This window comes from Sciurus carolinensis, chromosome 13 (assembly GCF_902686445.1).
Source record: "Sciurus carolinensis chromosome 13, mSciCar1.2, whole genome shotgun sequence".
NCBI classification, from domain to species: Eukaryota; Metazoa; Chordata; class Mammalia; order Rodentia; family Sciuridae; genus Sciurus; species Sciurus carolinensis.
The window spans coordinates 94,536,122-94,553,858 of NC_062225.1; the positions used below are offsets into that span (position 1 = coordinate 94,536,122).

General features: G+C 45.7%; 1 protein-coding gene across 2 annotated transcripts in view; it reads left to right on the plus strand.

The window, feature by feature from the left end:
* The first annotated feature begins 81 nt into the window (after positions 1-81).
* Positions 82-17,737, plus strand: part of Sh3yl1 (SH3 and SYLF domain containing 1) — a 37,348-nt gene continuing 19,692 nt past the window's right edge. Inside the window, exons 1-4 of one of the 2 annotated variants that reach the window (XM_047521950.1) lie at positions 82-656; positions 10,428-10,538; positions 12,248-12,361; positions 14,326-14,390. In XM_047521950.1, the coding sequence (XP_047377906.1) occupies position 656; positions 10,428-10,538; positions 12,248-12,361; positions 14,326-14,390 (291 nt within the window). In that variant the 5' untranslated portion in view covers positions 82-655. Of the gene's footprint in view, positions 657-10,427; positions 10,539-12,247; positions 12,362-14,325; positions 14,391-17,737 lie in introns of those variants that run through there. The other variant, XM_047521951.1, reaches the window with a different exon arrangement.

Consider the following 17,737-nt stretch of genomic DNA (forward strand, 5'->3'; position numbering starts at 1 on the left):
TCAGGGCTGGGGGGTGGGTGGGACGAGTCTGGTGAGACCTGTCTCGCTCCACCCCTATCGGGGTGGGGCGGGGTGGGCGGGGCCTGATGGAACCGGCTCCCGCCTCGCCCCGGCGGCACTTCCGCGGTGTGGTGGGCGGCGGCCCCGCTCGCCTGCGCGCTCAGTAAGGGCGCAGCCCTGGCGCTGAGATACCAGGCGGCGGGCGGCTGGCCGACAGGATAAGCAAGGCCCTCCCGGAGAGTGAGGCCCCGGCATCTTCCGGGACCCTTCTGGGTCCAGGTGGAGGAGCCTCGCTGGACCTGGGAACCGGCCGCCCCTGTCGGCCAGGCCGCTGTCTGGGCTGTCCGGAGCGGCGCTGCCTGCTGCTGTGGCGTCAGTTGGGTTTCCCCGATTTAAAATAATGGAATGTTTTCGAAACCCCGTGGAGTGAGGAGGTCGACGCAGCTGTATTGTTGTGTCCCGCGAAAATGTTGAGGCGCTTGGCACCTGGCAAAGGCGGGGCTGCATATATTTGCTCCATTACCTGTATCAGGTGTGCCCCTCGCTGGGGCCGGTCCCCGCCCTGGGAGGCGGAACCGAGAGGCGGCCGCCCTTCCTCTTCCTGGGCAGGTGTGCGGACCTCGAGGGGCGCGGAGCCGAGGAGCTCGCGGGCACAAGTGAGTAAGGTGTCGGGGCAGGTAAGCCGCACCTGGAGCTGGGACGGGACACATTCTTTATCGTGGCCACGCTTCCACTTTTAAGAAGGCGTTGCCGGCGGCGGTTATCGTTGGTGAAAGGACCACGGAAAGATCATGTCGCTCTTCACATTGGATCCTTTCGGAAATCGTCCAAGTTTAGGATTAATAGTTACCAGAACACAGGTTTTGATTCAAGTTTAGCTACGTTCGCTCCAATTCGTAGGAAAACTCTTATTACGTTTTTAATTTGGATGACTGAAATTCATTGTTTTACTTAAAAATAATCTTTTTGCTATCTTCTCGTTCCAACTTGTCTTTATGAATGGCGCGTCCGGTGCGCTTGAGACAGGCAGGAGTCAGCGCCTTTGCTGCGAAACCCTGAACGTTCAGGTTGGGGTACTGCGGGAAGCAGGGGTGGGTGCTAGGCCTCACCTGGCCCTGAGACCAGAAACAGGTGCGCCACCCCTAAGGTGCCAGGCCGCTGAGCATGGCCCCCGTGTGGGATCTCCCTATAGTGATGGTTTTGCTTTCTTAAAGTTTGGAATTACTTACTCTGAGATGGTTGATAACAGTGAGGAAATAGGATTTCACTGCTGGCTGAAAATCATTTTCACTTCAGCAATTTTTCCTGTTACCACTGCCTTGCTGCAGCCAAACTGGAAAGAATGACACAAAGGCCAAAGGTTTCCACCCTAGCAGAGAAGGTTTGGCTTGACTCTTTTCACAGGGCGTGCCTGTCCTGCATTCTTGTTCACCTCAGGGTGTTATTGAGATGTGAGGAAGTGTTTTGATGAAACATGATTTAGCCAGAAATTTTGCACACACGGTTCAGGGAATAATAGGTCTCTGGTTTAAGGTGCTGTTTAGCCTGCTGTGCTGGTCTATTATTGAAATACCTGAGCAGTTCGATTGCTTGCAAATTGCTATGTTGGAAGTTAAAATAATAAGAGATAATCTCCATCCTTTTCATCATATTTAAATTAAGAATTGGTTATTGGTTTACTAATGTTCAATTTAAGTGAAATTTCTGTAAAATGAGTCAATACTACTCCTTGTTTTTAAGGTTAAAAACTATTTTTAAGTGCTTTGGTACCTTTATTCTGTTTAGGAAATCTTTACTCTCAGGAGATATCTCAATATTCAGAAATAAGAATTTGATTTTTAAACAGTTGATAGGGGTTAAAGAGAACTATTGTGTGTTGTGACCACTGAGGGCTAGTCCTGAGTACTTGTGCTCATCAGCTTATTTGCAGATCGTATCCTGACAAGACATACTTCCCTGCCATTTAAGACCTAAACATGCTGAATATTTTTATTTTCTCTGAGAAGAGTCCATTTTTTATACCAGACAATCAGATCAGAATGGCCTGTATAGTCTGAGCTGGGGAGAAGTGGAGCCAGTTCAAGCCTTTTCCCACCCACCACTCCTGGCTCTTGTCCTGCATGCACAGCCTGCAGTCAGAGGAATGGGAAAGAGGCACGGGGCACAGAGAATAGTTGACATTCACATGGTGGGTTTGGCTGAAAGTTTGAATTAAAGAGGTTGGTGATCTGACCAGGGACCCAGGTTCCGATTTCCAGAAACAACAAGCTTTGTCTCCTTTAAGACAAAGAAAGTAGTTCCACCAAGGGCCCAGAAAGATAGGCATGGGTCTAAGACACAAAGGCAGTAATGGTCAGGCAGCAGTGTTCAGAGTTGTACTTACTGAGAGAGGCAACATTTTAAAGCCTCTTGGGAAATTACACAAAGTTCATTTTGGCTGAGATTTAATCAGTTTGTTCTAAATTCTGTATATCCTTAGACAAATTCTAGTTTCTTTGATCTTGTATTTGCAATTTTATAAGTTTAGCGAGTTAACTTCCATTTCATGTAAATTATAAGATTTAATAATTTGATTACTTTATAGTTAATGGAAATTTGGAAAACCAGTCATAAACTCACTTTTCCTATAGGTTTCCCCTCCATAATTTAGGGTCTGTTGAATAAAATAGATGCTGTTGATGGAATGAAAGTCTGGCATCCCTGACTCTGGTTGACAGTAGGGGAAGAGTTCTTTGGTTGCTGGCTGCTGTTCCTGATCCTGGGATGGGTCCAGGTTGAAGACAGTGGCCAGCTTTCTCAGCCTGTAGCAGTTTATTACAACTAGGATTCTGATGTCCCTATTGGCCCCCAGGGGCCCTAGTCCTGAGTTATTGACCTCTGGTCAATATGTAAAAATTATTTCCAGAACTTAAGCTCATTTAGGCTGTTGAGGTTTTCACAGTAAGTTTCTTCCCAGAACCTCATAAACTCTTCTTAAATAAAGAAATCTTTGTACAGGAATTTTCAAATATTTCAGTTGCTTTCTCATAGAGCACTGCACATCCAACAGTTTCTTAACCTGAAGTCTGGTGGAGACCCTTAGAAGACAATTTGCTTGACTTTGGAGTTTGAGAAACTTTAGACTTTGTGACTATTCAGATGCAGCCCAACTCCAGCAGTGTGATGATATCAACATCCTGGTCAGATGTACTCTTCCTCGAAACAGAGGAAGGGAAAGTAGGTTAAGAGCTGAGAACAGGAGGTGAGGTTTATATCTAAATTTTTCATTTTTGTATTTTGATTATGACAGAGAAATTCACTGTGCATAACTGGGATCAGGCAAAATGATTTTATTGGAAGTTCAATAGAACACATGGTATTTTCTGAAGTTCAGCAGACATGCCAAGGAGTCCTCACTATGGCTGAGCTTGTCAGCAGCCTGTCCATCCATAGCTGTGCAGCCTGTGGTGAAGCACTCCATGGACTGCAGCTTCTGGGCCCATCTGATCACAGCAGCTCTCCTGCCCAGGTCCACAGTACTGGCCCTGACCTTCCCCCAGGGAAGGACATTGCACAGCAACTATTGACTGTAAAATTTTCTTGTGTAACTGGTCTAATACAACTCAGTTGAGAGCATCCAGAGTAGAATGTCCTTGTGGATACAATTCATGTATCATTTACTCTGCTTTAGTTACACTCATCAGAAAATCTCATTTAAATGGGCCTTAACAGAACAGGATTTTCCTTGTCCATGGACTTAAAGAATGGGACTCCTCTGGATTCAACTTGGTTGTACAGTGCCCAGCTTCTCCCTCCACCTCTGCCTAATGCTCTTGTGCATGGTTATGCTTCCAGATCCCCAGTGGAGAACATCCCTCTCAAGTGCACACCCAAGTGCCCTGAAGGGCAGGCAGCAGAGTAGGATCCTAGGGAGGAAGTGCAGGATAAAATCCTACCATAAAAAGTTTTTTTAAGGTGTGCATGCTAATTGAAGAACTTGCTAATAGAAGATGGAAGGTAAAATTCAATCCATTTAGCATTTAATGAAAAGGAAAACCATGGTTGTACTTTTTTTCAGAAGGACTTCCAAATAATGTATTGTGAGTACTGGGTAATTGGAGATAAAAACATTAACATATAGGTTAATTGTTATGAGTTTTATCCACTTTTCCATCTCTTAATTGACTAGAATGCAGATAAAGATCAGTTGAATCTAGTCCCAACATAGAAAATTGAAGTTCAAAATAATTTTTCAGTAATCCCATGGGGAGATCAGGAATATTCTTCAGTGGATATAGGGTATGGTTAGCTGCATAATAAATAAGCCTCTGGTTGCCACTGCTCAGTGCAGCAGGAGTCCCCTCTCCCTCAGGTGGGGTGTTGTGGATGGGCAGGTCCTGCTGTTGTGGCTGGGGTCTCAACTTTTCCCTCCTCATCCAGCAAGCGATGACACAGATTTCTCGACCTTCCTGGTGTGGAAGGCACACATCACTGTCTCTGGGAATGGCCCACACTGTGGCAGGAAACACGTGAGTGGACACAGAGCTGCACGGCCCTACAACCAGCGCACAGACCCTCTGGTGGAACTCTCATTCTATGAAAAGCAGGCTGTTTGTCCTTGCCTTCTGTACCAGCAAAGTCAGGAACAGGTGCATTGCAGACAGGTTCATGTTGCAGCCAGTGCATGCACCTCTGTACAGACATGGCAGCCTCAGGCAGTTTTCTGCTCACATGCTTGCTTGTCTTGCTGATTCACACCAGCTCGATACCTTCCCTCCTGCAATCAAAATAGAAGGAAGCCAGTGTGTATTTGCCAGAGAGTTCAAAGTCTGTGAACTGCATAAGTACAGGTGGAAACTATAAACCTGAAAACAGGAAATGCCCTTTACTGTTTTTTTTTTCTTGGGCATTTGTGGAATACCAAATAGTTTTCCATCTTTAGTAAGTTACCTTCAATCATGACTGAAATTCACCTCTATCAGATTAGCTCTCAAGGCCCAAGTGTTCACCTGGAATTTTCTTCCTTCTCAGTTCTTAAGATTTTCTGAATCCAGACTGCATAATGGGAGCATTAATGACAAAAATGTTAGCGGACACCAGCAAGTAGACGTGGTTTTTGAGTGGCTGCCTTAAGACTCCTCCTTTGCTGGGTGAGCTCTGGGAGAGGGAGAGAGAGGCCCTTCCCAGATGGAAGCCCAGGTCTACCAGCATTTCCAGCCAAGCCTGCCTCTAGTTAGATGAGCAAGCCCTCTGGCATGCGCTCGTACCAGATCAACATGAACAAAACAGTTGATTCAAATTTTCAGCATTCAGACCTCACAATGTGACCATGCCTGGCTTATGGCTGGACTCCTTAGCCAGAGAGAAACGTTCTGAACCCAGGCATCAGGTGATTGACCTGGGACTTGACTCACAGAAACTCTCCTGGGAGTCTGCACTTTCCTTCCCAGGATAATCCTGTGTGTAGTCAGAGTTCTGCCTAGCCCTCCCTGTCCTCCGATCTCTGGAGGTGAGGGCACCTGCACCCTGTCCTTGGATGTGTACACCTCTGCTCTCCTTGAATATTAGCTTGTGACTTGTTTTTATCAGATCCTGGAATCTTTTCAGGGGTCTAAGTCAAGAACCCACATGGGCCAAGTCGAGGTCACACTGCCCACTTGGAGGGAACTCCTTGCCCCTATCCAGTGACACTTGGGTGCTTCTGAGCATATTCCTGTGTGTGTCCACCATCTTTTTCACCATTGCAGGTGAAAGCAGTGGTATCAAGTATGTCAGCCTTTCCTTATCTCCAGGTCACCGCCTAAACGGGGCAGGTCTGCCGGGCCTTGCAGAAAACTGCAGGTAGCACCCTTCCTGCTGCTTCCTGCGGCTGGTAGCTCTTGGAGCACCCTGCCAGCAGCCCTCCCCAGTTCTCCCTGCACCCTCTGTCTCCTGTGATCCTGCTTGAGTGGAAAAGAGTGATTCCTTTCTACAGGTGGACCTGTGTCTGGGGCCACCCTTCCCCATGCACGCTCCCTCAGATACACCCAGGAAGAGGCTCAGTTCTCCTGTGCTGAAATCTGGTACTCCCACTATGGCCAACTGCCCCTGCACTCACTTCCTGCAGACCTGTAGTTTTTCACTCTGACAGATGAGAAATGGAGGCTCACCTACCTTGTTTGGCTTTTCCCTGCTTCCTGGTCCATCTGGTCAGCTTTCATTCACTTAGTGACCACAGAGTCTCCCTCTCCTGCAAATCAGATGCCTGGGTGCCTTGCCCAGCTTCCGTGTATTTGTCTTATTGATTCTCAGAAATCTCTCTGTGTTCCAGATACTAGATCTGTAGCATGTGTGTGTAATAATGTCTTCCAGTCTGTGGCTTACATTTTCATCTCAAGTGTCTGTGGGCAAATCTTTTTAACTTTTCCTCTGTAGTTCCCTTTAGTATTGTGCCTTGTTTGTAGAGTTCCTTCATAAAGATTCTCATTGTTTTCACATTTTTTGCATAAGCTCCGACATTGTGAACTGGCTTTACTTCATCTTAATAAGGACTGGTTGCCTCAGAACACCTTGCTGTGCAGTGCACCTTGGTCTTCAGACAGTTTGGAATAAAATTGCCCTGATGCATCTCTATCTTCCCAACATGCCTCCTCCAAGCAGTAGACACTTGGGTGGCAGTGCCTGGCAGCTCTAAGTGTGCTTGTTTGGAAAGAAGTCGATGACATGAAGATTTTCAGGACTGGGCATGTGGCTTGGTGGTAGAGCACCTCGAGATTGTTGGACGTTTTCCTTAGCAGCTCTAATTTGAGAGTCTGTGCCAAGATGATCACTACCCAACACTGGTGTCTGACGGCTAAGGCAGTGATGGCCTGCATGTGCTGCACAGCACCAGGGAAGGGGGACTGAGCCCTGGTGGGATTAGCAGCAGGGGGCCTCTTTCCTCACTTATGATTTTGGACCTTAACTTCAGATTTCCTAAAAACCTTTGTCTGTGACATCGACCTGAGGCTCTTGTCTTTGTCATACACATCTTGCATGTATCTGGGTCACTTCTGGGTTTTCTGCTTGGTGAAGCTGGTTCTGCCTAGGCTTGTGTCCACTGCAGGGTGCTGAGTTGGGGCCTCTTCACATGCTCCAGCCTCTGGTGGAGCTAGCCCTTACTATTCATACAGTTTTCCCTGACCCCTCTTGCTTCTTTAAATTTCCATGTGAATCTGAGAATTAGTATTTTTAGTTAAAAGAAATTTGTGGTACTTAAAAGGATAGATTTGACTTAATTAAAGAAAAAAGTAGAAAAGACCATGACAAAAGACAGATGAGAAACAGACTCCAGACTCCAGAAAAAGATGAGTGCTCTTAGTGTAGGAGTCAGTAAGAAACAGGGCTGCATCCCCTGTGGATGGGTGTGAAGTATGAAAACATTCAACAGAAATGGAAAGGTGGCCTTGACTGCTCACTGTAGAGGACACAGGAAGTGCACAGCGCTCTCACCAGGACAGCTGGCGCCTGGCACACAGGCAGGCCTTTGTCTCCACACATGGGACGTGTCTGAGATCCAGGAGAGGAGGGGAAGAAGCAAGGAGAACCCCATGCTGACTACTTTGCCTCCTGTAGTTTTCCAAATCACAGGGTGGAGGAGGTACCCAGAGTGGGGTCCTGCTGGGAAAGGGAGGGACTGGGTGGGAGGGACTGGGCTGCTGGAGTTTGCAGTGCATGTTATGAAAGCAGCAGCTCTTCAGAGATCGGCAAAGGGATCACCTGCATCTTCAAGTGAGGAATAAGCATTTTTTGTGCAGGTGAAATTTTCAAGGCAGGGTGAAGAACTGGTGTGAAGCTTCCAAGTAAGCAAGTCTCAGAGCTCACCAGCTAGGGACCCATTCCAACTGGGCAGCATGGAAAGAGCACACCACCCCAGGGCACTCTGGAGGGTCTCACCTGAGCTGTGGGCCAAGACAGTCCTGAGGTTGCTCTTAACAGAGCAAAGAGTGAAACCAGGTCTGGGAACTCGCATTGCCTCCTGCCCATGCATCCACACATTTGAAAGGAGAAAACAAAATCTGGACACTCACCTTGGCCATAGCCCAGTACTTAGCAACCATCAAGCTTCACTAGCAATGGCACAAACGGGAAGGCAGAAGCCATCACTAGAAAAGAGTCCCTCAAGGCAGACCCGGAAAGCACAGAGGTGACACAATGGCCAGACCACTCCACAGTGAAAAGTGCTCCTAGACCTGATGACAGCAGATGTCACACAGACAGGAAGCACGGGGAAACAAAGGGACTCGGGCTACAAGCATGGTATGGAGACTAAAAGGTCTTTGGTGGCCAAATAGCAGACTTAGAACCAAAGCAGTGAACTTGAAGACACAGCAATGGAAAATATCCAAAGAGAAAATGGGAAGAACAGGCTGGGAAAGATGAACAGACCTCAGTGACAGGCTTAGGAAAAATCAAGTGATCTGCAGATACGTCACTCAAGCACCAAGTTGGGGAGAAAGCTGTGAATGTGTTTTAGAAAATTACACCCCCCATAGAATAAAGTAAATGATGGGGTAAACCATAAACCATGAAAAACATTAAAGATATATATCTGAAGAGGTACAAAATCCATGGTATGCAAAGATCTTTTACAACTAAATAGAATAGAAAACAATCCACTTTTAAAATGAGCAAAGATTTTAGCACTTTCTACAAGATACTAAAATAAACCTAAGGAAGTGTTCAACTCTATCAGTAATGCAGGAAATGAAAACAGTTCAGTGAAATTCATGGAAATAACTTATTTATAAGACCGGCCATGCCAAGGGTTGGTTGGAATGCAGAGTGCTAGAAAGCTCCCAAAGTTCTGGTAGACATATAAGATGGTCCCAGATAGCACCTTGGCAGCTATTAGATAGATAGACATGTGCTTGCCATGTGAACAGGGATCTTTTGTCTGAGAAACACAACATCTGTGCACAGAAGACTTTAATGGGAATATTTACCAGTTTTCATTTGGAATAACCCTAAACTGGGAAAGCCCTGTTGTCCATCAAAAGGAGAAGGGAGGGCAGGAGGAGGTGTTCCTACAGATCAGGTGCCCTCTGACCAGGAAGAGGGTTAGGGTTAGACTTATGATCACATGAGGACAACACAGGTCTTAGCAGTCCTACGGTAACTGAGATCAACTAGCAGAAAAGGACACACATTCTAACCCATCTGTGTGACGCTCCACACAGACGAAACTGCCACATGTGACAGATTGGAGTGGCACTTACCCATGACTGGGGGAGGCTCTCTGACTGCAAAGCTCAGGGGGAATGTGGCTGCAGGAGGGGACTATGGTACATGCTCCTTGTGCTACACTTAAAACAGGTGAATTCCATTCTGAAGTGAGGCTGGGAAAAATAAAAGGTGCCACAACACACAGCTGAATGCTGAAGCAGGAGGGACACAACCCAACGTGTGCATTTTATTCTGCTTGCACAAATTCTATGAAAGCATTCCTCTACCCAAACTAATCTCACTGACAGTTCACAGACCTGATGCCCCACTGCTTGAGTCTGGACGGTGCTCCTGTGTTGACCCAGAAAAACAAAACTGACTTCTTAACAGAACGAAACTCCAATATGACCCCAACTCAGTTTCCACCTTTAAAATGTGTTGCATACAGCAAGCATTCCACGTGCCCAAATGTATCATGTTACTTCATTAGAAATACAGGTGTTTCACCGGGTAAGAGGACTCCTTCCCTGGGCCTTTGGATCATCCTGTCTGAGCTTTCTGTGGCATGCAGGTCATACCAGAGAAATGATGGGCAGGGGTGCTTTCACCTTCCCAGGTGTGCACCTTGCAGACAGCTACGTGAGGGATCGCAGATGGCACACTCACATGGTACATGTCAGGGCCACTGGACTTCCCGGGCTCCTCTGACCTGTGATCCAGTGACAAGCGAGGAGCCACCTCCCACATACTGCAGAGCCCCATGGCCATGAGTGCTATTAGAGACACACGCCCAGGGGCAGATGTGTCCCCACAGCTTTGGGAAACTTGGTGAGCACAGTGGAGCCAGTTCCCAGGGCCCCAGAATTTCAGCTGTAGGAAAGTCTACAGGCAGCCTGTTCAAGTGTTTTGATTAGAGTGGCCAAACAGGTTAACTTTACATTAGGACACCAAATTGCAAAAAGCACCTCTTTCTGATTTTTAAATTCTGAATCTTTTTGATAGTAGTAAGGTGCCTTAATTATAGGGAAGAGACACAAAGTGGGAAGGTGGGCCAGATTCTAACATTCTTAGAATCCCACGATGTTACGATTTCTCAGATTTTGAGAGCTTAGTGTTTTCTAACCAGAGCAGGTTTAACGCCTCAGGGAAGAGACAAAGTAGTCAATAATTGAGGACTGCCAAACCATTTCCTTGGGAGGATATGATTTGTTAGTACTTAATGTAGACTTCTTTCATTAAAATATCTTTTAAAAAAATTATTTCAGTGAACAACCCTATACCTTCCAATCTGAAATCAGAAGCAAAGAAGGCTGCTAGAATCCTAAGAGAATTCACGGAAATAACTTCTGGAAATGGACCTGATAAGATTATTCCTGGTAGGTGAACCTCTGAATGTGTTTTTTTATGTTGCTCTTCTGCATTCCTCAGCATCTCTCCAGGTTGCTATCCCACAGAGACCACCACTTTTCTCACGGCTGATCCAGGCGGTGTCCTGGGTCTCCTGGGCATGGCAGCAACAGTCCTGAGCCAGGGGCAGGGTCTTCCCTCCAGCCCTGAAGAAGGTGCTGGGCCAGAGATTTTGATGGTTCAAAATCTTTTTGGTTCTCCTGTCCCTTCCCCACTCAAGTGCTGCATAAGAAAATATTGCAAACTCACTAGCTAACAAGTAAGTTAACAGCCTCAAAAGCAAGGTTTAATTTTGTGCTTTTTAATTCCACCTGAGATATTCAGATTTTAAAGTGGTTAAAGAGACATTTATCAATATTTCCCAGCATAGCTATTCCTTGTTTATTAAAACTCAAGCCCTGAATCCTGTTCTGACTCACGGGACCAGACTCTGAGCACCGGGGCCAAGGATGTGTATTTAATACACTTTCATGGGACTGTTGTGTGCTCAGGTGAGCTTTGGGACTCCTACCTGTGGGTCACCAGTTCCTTCCAAGGTGTTTCATGGAGTATTCCTCTCCTACAGAGAAGATCCACAGGTGGTTGGCAGACTAATTATTAATCCCAGTCATTATTGTGTCATACGTTGAACCCCTAATTTTTCCTCAGACTTTCTGAAGTTATTTAACAGCTTTCAATGAACTTTAAAATGTTTGTTGGTATGATAACATTAATAGTAATGTCAATTTTTATTACTTCAGCCTGGCTAGTTCTCCCACCCTGAGAGAGTGGAGCTGCTGGAGCTTTGCTGCTCTACTGGGTGCCAATGGCCCAACTGCTGGGCCTCCCAGGCACATGTGAGGGGTCTGCCAGGCCTCAGGGACCTGTGTTCCCAGAAGGTCCTCAGGGAGCTGCATACACAGGCATGCATGAGAGGCACTGATTTCAGGCTTATAGGAAATTCAAGCAGAAACCAATGTGCGTAGCAGTGTGGTATAGCAGGGAACGGGAAGCCTCTTTGGCCCATGGGGTCCACAGATGTGAACTTGGGTGGACAATGTTCCCCTGCCCAAGATGCCCATGTGGCCCATGTCCCCTGGATGTCGTACAGCTCAACTCCATCTTGCTGTACACTCCAAGCTGTAAGTGAAAAGCTAAATGACTAACTATTCAGAGATTCCCTGTGCAGGCATTTGGTGTCCCTGGATTTGGTGGACAATCTGGAAAGACATAGTTGGCATATGAACCCTGTTCATTAAGAAGTATTCTGCTGTATTTGCTGCTTCTAAGCAGAGGTGACAGATAACGACTGCAGGAGCAGTGGAGCTACTTCGTGGGTATCTGTGGGCCTCTTTGTTGACTTGGAAGCTGTGCCATCATGTAGATTCTCAGAACACTGAGGCTCTGTGTTCAGTGGATTCCCACATTGGTCACCCTCATTGTACACAGAATTCTCTGAAATGTGAATAAACCAGTATTTTAGAAATTGAGTTATAGTGTCAGCATACTAGTAAAGTGGTAGTATTGAATACTGTAGCAGATCATTTTACAATGTTAAACAACTTTTTAAAGAAGCAAAATCTCTTGACTGGTGTTCTTGAATCAGTTTCACATTAACGAAAGGGGAACATCTCTATGTGGCATTGGGTTAAGTTCTGCCTACTTTACCTTTGCTCATGCTTTGGTTTTCTTCTCGTAGCCCATGTGATTGCCAAGGCCAAAGGTCTTGCCATTCTCTCCGTGATCAAAGCTGGGTTCCTGGTGACTGCCAGAGGGGGCAGTGGGATCGTCCTGGCCCGCCTTCCAGATGGAAGTAAGTGGACCTCTGTACAACATCACAATTCCTTTTTGTCCTCTTTCCATAAGGATGCTTCCATGGAGGGGATGGCAGGAGCTGGACATGGTAGCCTGCCTGTCAGGAAGGAGGCCAGGGAGTTGTTGGGTGACTTGAGGGCCAGCCTGCTTCACACACATTCTGTAGGTCTTCCACACAGCCCATCAAGATGGCAGCATCTGCTGTCTGTTGTTGGCTGTGAACACTATTCCCCACTTTTGTGGATGTTGTTCTTTTGTGTTTTCTGAAGTTGATTTGGAATTGAGGACCATCCGCAAGCACCTGTGGTTCTGTGGGAGTTGGTGACACCTGCAGCATATGAATTACCGCCACACAGAACCTATCCAGGCAGTGTAACTGGCTGGAACTTTTTGGGGTGAAATCTACATTACTTATCAGAGATGAAATCCAAGTATATTTGCCACGAATTCCAAGAACCAATGTTTGCAGCAGTGTTTAACATGTGTGCAGGTGTCATGACCACTCAAATGCCTCTACTACAATTCGACATGTACTGCTCCATCATACAGGGAACATGTTGCTCTGCTAAGAGCTGATTTCATAACACAGTAATTTATACTTACAATAAATACAGATGTTCATGGAACACACATCCTTTATGTTTCAGACAGTTGGTCTCACTGTTTCCTCCACAGTGCACCCTGGGAAACTGAGGCTGTGCCTGAAGTGTGTCTGTGATTTGGGGCTGCAGTGCAAGATCTAGACTGCAAGCCCCTGTGTGGTGTCATTCCAGCACCTTCCCTCTGCAGACCCTTCTTGTGAAAGTTCGAAGAAACATGTGAATGAAAACAGTTCAGTTAATTAAAAAGTTTATTGTCACAAATTTTAAAATAATCTTAAAAGCCTAATCTTCAAAAATTGAAAAAAGAAAGCTTTTCTCAAGCATTTCCCAGTGTCCATGGGAAGACTTAACCAACAGTAAAGCTGAGCAATGTGGGCTTTGCTGAGGGTCTCCTGCCAGGTGGGACTGGCATCTGCAGGAAGCTCCTGGAAATGGAAGGCCCTTAACTGGGCAGAGCCGGTAGAGGACCCTCCCATACCCAACCCTGGGTCTTCACAGCTCCACCATACCAATCTACTGTTCCAGACCCTCAGTTCCTCTCCATCCTGAGCAGTGACTGCATATCAGGCAGAGGGAGATTTAAAAACTGCAGCAAGTTCCCTCCCAGGGGCCTGTGAGCCAGGGCAGCGCCTGACGGCAGTGAAAAGTATCTTTGGCACCATCACACTGACTGCCTTAGTCAGCTACTGAGGCAGAGGGCCAGCCTGAGAATGCCTTTCTCATGCTTTCCCTCCCCCTCAATATTTTATATTGAGGAAAATACACAAAAATTCTAAAATGTACCATACCTGGGCACATGGAATTATTGTACTTGATTTCAAAATGTAAAGAAACTTTCCTTGTTCGGATTCTAATGATCTTGAACTTGTTTTCTATTTCTTGTGCTTCTACTAGGCACAAGAGTTTCTGCCCTGAGAAACTGACAATGGAAAGAATTCAACATCAGTGCACCCCAGGAGTGAAAAGAACTCTTGAATCCTTCCAATGCCTTTGTCTGTGACTAATTAGAACAAATTTAAATTTTTTTTTTTTTAATTTAACCTGAAGACTAGAGCTGAGGTTAAATGATACAAATGTTGGCAACTTAAGTTAGCAGACAGCACGATAGTTTGGGGTTACACAAGTTGGCGGGAGCTTAAGGATTTGAGCCTGTGAATCTCAGACCCACAGTGAGCATCTAACACTTTTGAGGTTTCTTCAGCTTTTAGAAGACCGCATGTGCTTTTTAAAGAACATTTTAAAATGCATGGAGAAAATGCCTAGTTCTCATTATTTAAAAAACATTTACATTTTATTATATTTCAACAGTTGTTCATATGTAAGGGGTGTTTACGATATGCTTTTGTTTTTGTTTTATCAGCGTGGTCTGCACCTTCAGCCATTGGGATAGCTGGGCTTGGCGGGGGATTTGAAATAGGAATCGAGGTGAGTGGGTAGCCTGTGTGTGCAGAACCACATGCCCCTGAGGCCTCTGAGTCTCACACATGAAGGCCAGAGATTTCCCAGGGCTTCTGTTCGCCTCCAATGACTCAGCAGTGGTTCCCTCCTATTCATTCCCTCCCCACTCCTTCTCTTTCTTTTTCCTGTGCTAGGGGTCTAACCTGAGGCCTTGTACATACCTGTGCGTGCATACCTAACCACACCCCTCCTTCTCCTGACTCCCCCATGACACTTTCCTTTCCTTTCATTGGGAGGTAAGTCTGACAAATGGTTGTTGGCATTGGCAGTGGTGAGTTGCTGACTGCAAAACTGCTTACACCCTAGGTGGGCTGCTGACTCCTGGGTGAGCAAGAGCCACACAGGGAGTCACCATCTGTGGTCAAACGTGTTCTCTTCAAATTCTGGAAATGATGCTATCTTCATGTTGTTTCTGTGTGTGACTTTGTTTCTAATAGTTACAGTGGCTATCAAGTGACTAGAATCATACCCTGGGTGTCCCTGTTTATGAGGTCCACTACACGAAGATTGTCTCGTCCACACTGTCAGGCTGTCATCTGTGCTTCATTGCTGAGTTATTGGTAAAGCAGATCTCCTGATGTGCTGAAATCATTTCTTTTCACATTTCAGTCAGTTCTTCCTGAGCCATCTTTCAAGATTTGACTCTTGTACAGTTTCAGATTTCTCAGCCTCAGTACTCTTCTTTCTCCTTTTGACCTTTTGTACTCACTGCTGCATAAATGTACAGTGTAAAAACAACCTGTTTTAGTTCTGCTCAACAGGACTGCAATTTTGCATTCCACACAGTCGACACAAAGCACTCAGACGTCTCCCTCTTGTGGGAGGCCTCTACTTCATAGATCACACACATAGACCTCTGCTCTGCATCCTGACTCCCACCTTCCACCACCTCTGCCTCCATGTGGGGCAGTGGGGGCGCTTTGAGCATCTTGTCAAATAGCATTTACTTAAAAAATGATGAGACACTAAGTAATAGTGATTTACAGTAAGCTTCAACAGATGAGGACAAAAATGAGAATTTCTATGATAGTTCTTTGGAAATTGTAGATTTTTAACTGTAATAACCTAGAAAGCCACATATGAGTAGAAAATAGTCCAATCATCCAGCAAATGAAGAAGAAAGAGTTTAATAACATTTTGTAAGGCAGTACACTTTGCTATGAAAAGGCAATGTGGTTTGGTGGCTGAGATATAGGAGCAAATACTGAGGAGAGAGTCCATGGCTCAAATTCAGGTCTAGCACACTCCAGCTCTTTGATGCTGGGAGGCCAACCTTCTGTGCACCTTAGTTTCTCCATCTGTAGAACAGGTGAAAGTAGCCTTCATCTGGCTTTAAACCAGTGATTAAATATATGGGTTTATACATGAAAAGTACTTGGCATGGCATAAACTGTCATCTCTTTTGTTGCTTGGCTTGCCATATGTAGAACTTTTGATTGCAAAGCTTATCCTTATGAAAGAATGGGAATTAACTCTGAAATTTCACTTAAACAACAGGCATGAAAGATAAATAATAGCTTTTTAAGTTGTCTTTTTCAATAGAGATAAGAAGCATTTCCCAATGTTTGGAAACCAACTTTATGCTTCCCAAGTGTGGCCAGACTGCTCCTGTGAGCCTAGCCCTTGGAGATAGCAAGGTGCCTTGATGCTAGAGCTGTCCGTCACTCTCCAGCAGCAGCAGGAAGCATGGGTGGCTCTCAGGGCAGACATGAGAGAGGTTCACCTTCTGGTCACAGCCCAGCTCCAGTACAGTGCTCCTGCCTGCTTGGGTCGGAATGAACGAGAAGACTGGGAAAGAGTACAGACTCCTGCTTCCCTGGGGCCCTTGTGCTGTCTGCTTGGAGCTTTGGATCTGCAGTGTGTATAGCAGCATTTGGTTGGATTTTTTTTTTTTTTTTTTTCATCCACTCTGACAGTCTCTGCCTTTCAATTGGGTTGTTTAATCCTTTCACATGTAATGGTATTATCAGCATCATTGGATATGTGTCTGACATTATACTTTTTCTGTATAAAGTTGTATTTTCCCCTCTGTTTTTATTACAGTTTCTTTTAAATAAGTGAATATTTTATAAGATAGAATTTTAATTCCTTTAATGATTTTTTATTATTTTTGAGTCATATTTTTAGTGGTTGCTGTAGTTTACAACATATCAGAAACTACTTCAAATTTATATTATCATGATTCTGTAAGATGCAAAATTGTTGTTATATTTAGTTATATTCCCTTTTTCTCCCTTTTTTTGCTATGACTGTGCTGTTACATCTATACTTACAAGGCCAATAACATATTTTACAGTTGGTGGTTATATAATTGCATGTTTTTAAAGAAATTCAGTGAAGAACTAAGAGCAAGTGCTTTTTTTCTGAGCCCACCATGGGCCTTCTTACTTGCCACCTGTGGTTCTGCATGCCTGCTCCTGTGGATTCCAGTGGCCAAATGGTGTAGGGTTCATTCTGCAGCTCGGCCCTGTCCCTGCCCTCGCCCCCTCCTTTGACCTGCAGCGGGCAGGTGCGTGGCATTTCTCTGCAGGCCTAGGAACACTGTGCACAGGAGGCATTTAGAACTGCGTGCTATAACCCAGGTCAGGAATAAGAGGAGAGAGGCACTTGTGCTCCTGTTCCCGTTTCTGTGCTTATCTTGGCTAGTGCCATGCTTTATGTGGTTTTGGTTGCCACCTAGACCACTGGCTTCAACCTGAAGAGCTGTCACTGGCAGCACTTGTAAAATAGGTCTACTGGCAACAGAATCCCTCTGGTTTTTCCTTTTAGTTTGGGAATGTCTTTGTTTCACCTCTACTTCCAGAGGTAATTTTGCTGGGATTGGATTCTGGACCTACAGTCTTCCCTTCAACACACTGATTTGCCATCTTAGTGCTTTCCAGTCTCCACTGTCCCTGATGGGAGACATGCATGCATCTAGCTGAGGTTCCATGCTCATGGTGAGTCCTCTTTCTCTTGCTGCCTCTGAGATTTTCTGCGTGTTTCAGCATTTTGCCGTTGTGCGTGTGGCCAGATCTCCACACATCCAGCCTGCTCAGGGCTCACTGAGCTGCCTGGGCGTGGGTTAGCTCCTGTCATTGGCTGGGGATGTTTCTAGTACTGCCTCTTGGAGAGTGTCCTCTGCTGTTGGCAACTTGAGGTGACCCAGAGTTTTCAGCATCTGCTCATCCTTCTCCTCTTAGTCTTAAGGTTCTGTATGAATTTGTCCTCACATTCACTGACGCTGTTTTGCCTGCTCAGCTCTGCTGTTGACTCCTCTAGGGGGTTCTTCATGTTTGTCACCTGCTTTCACTTCCAGGACTTCTACTTGCTCT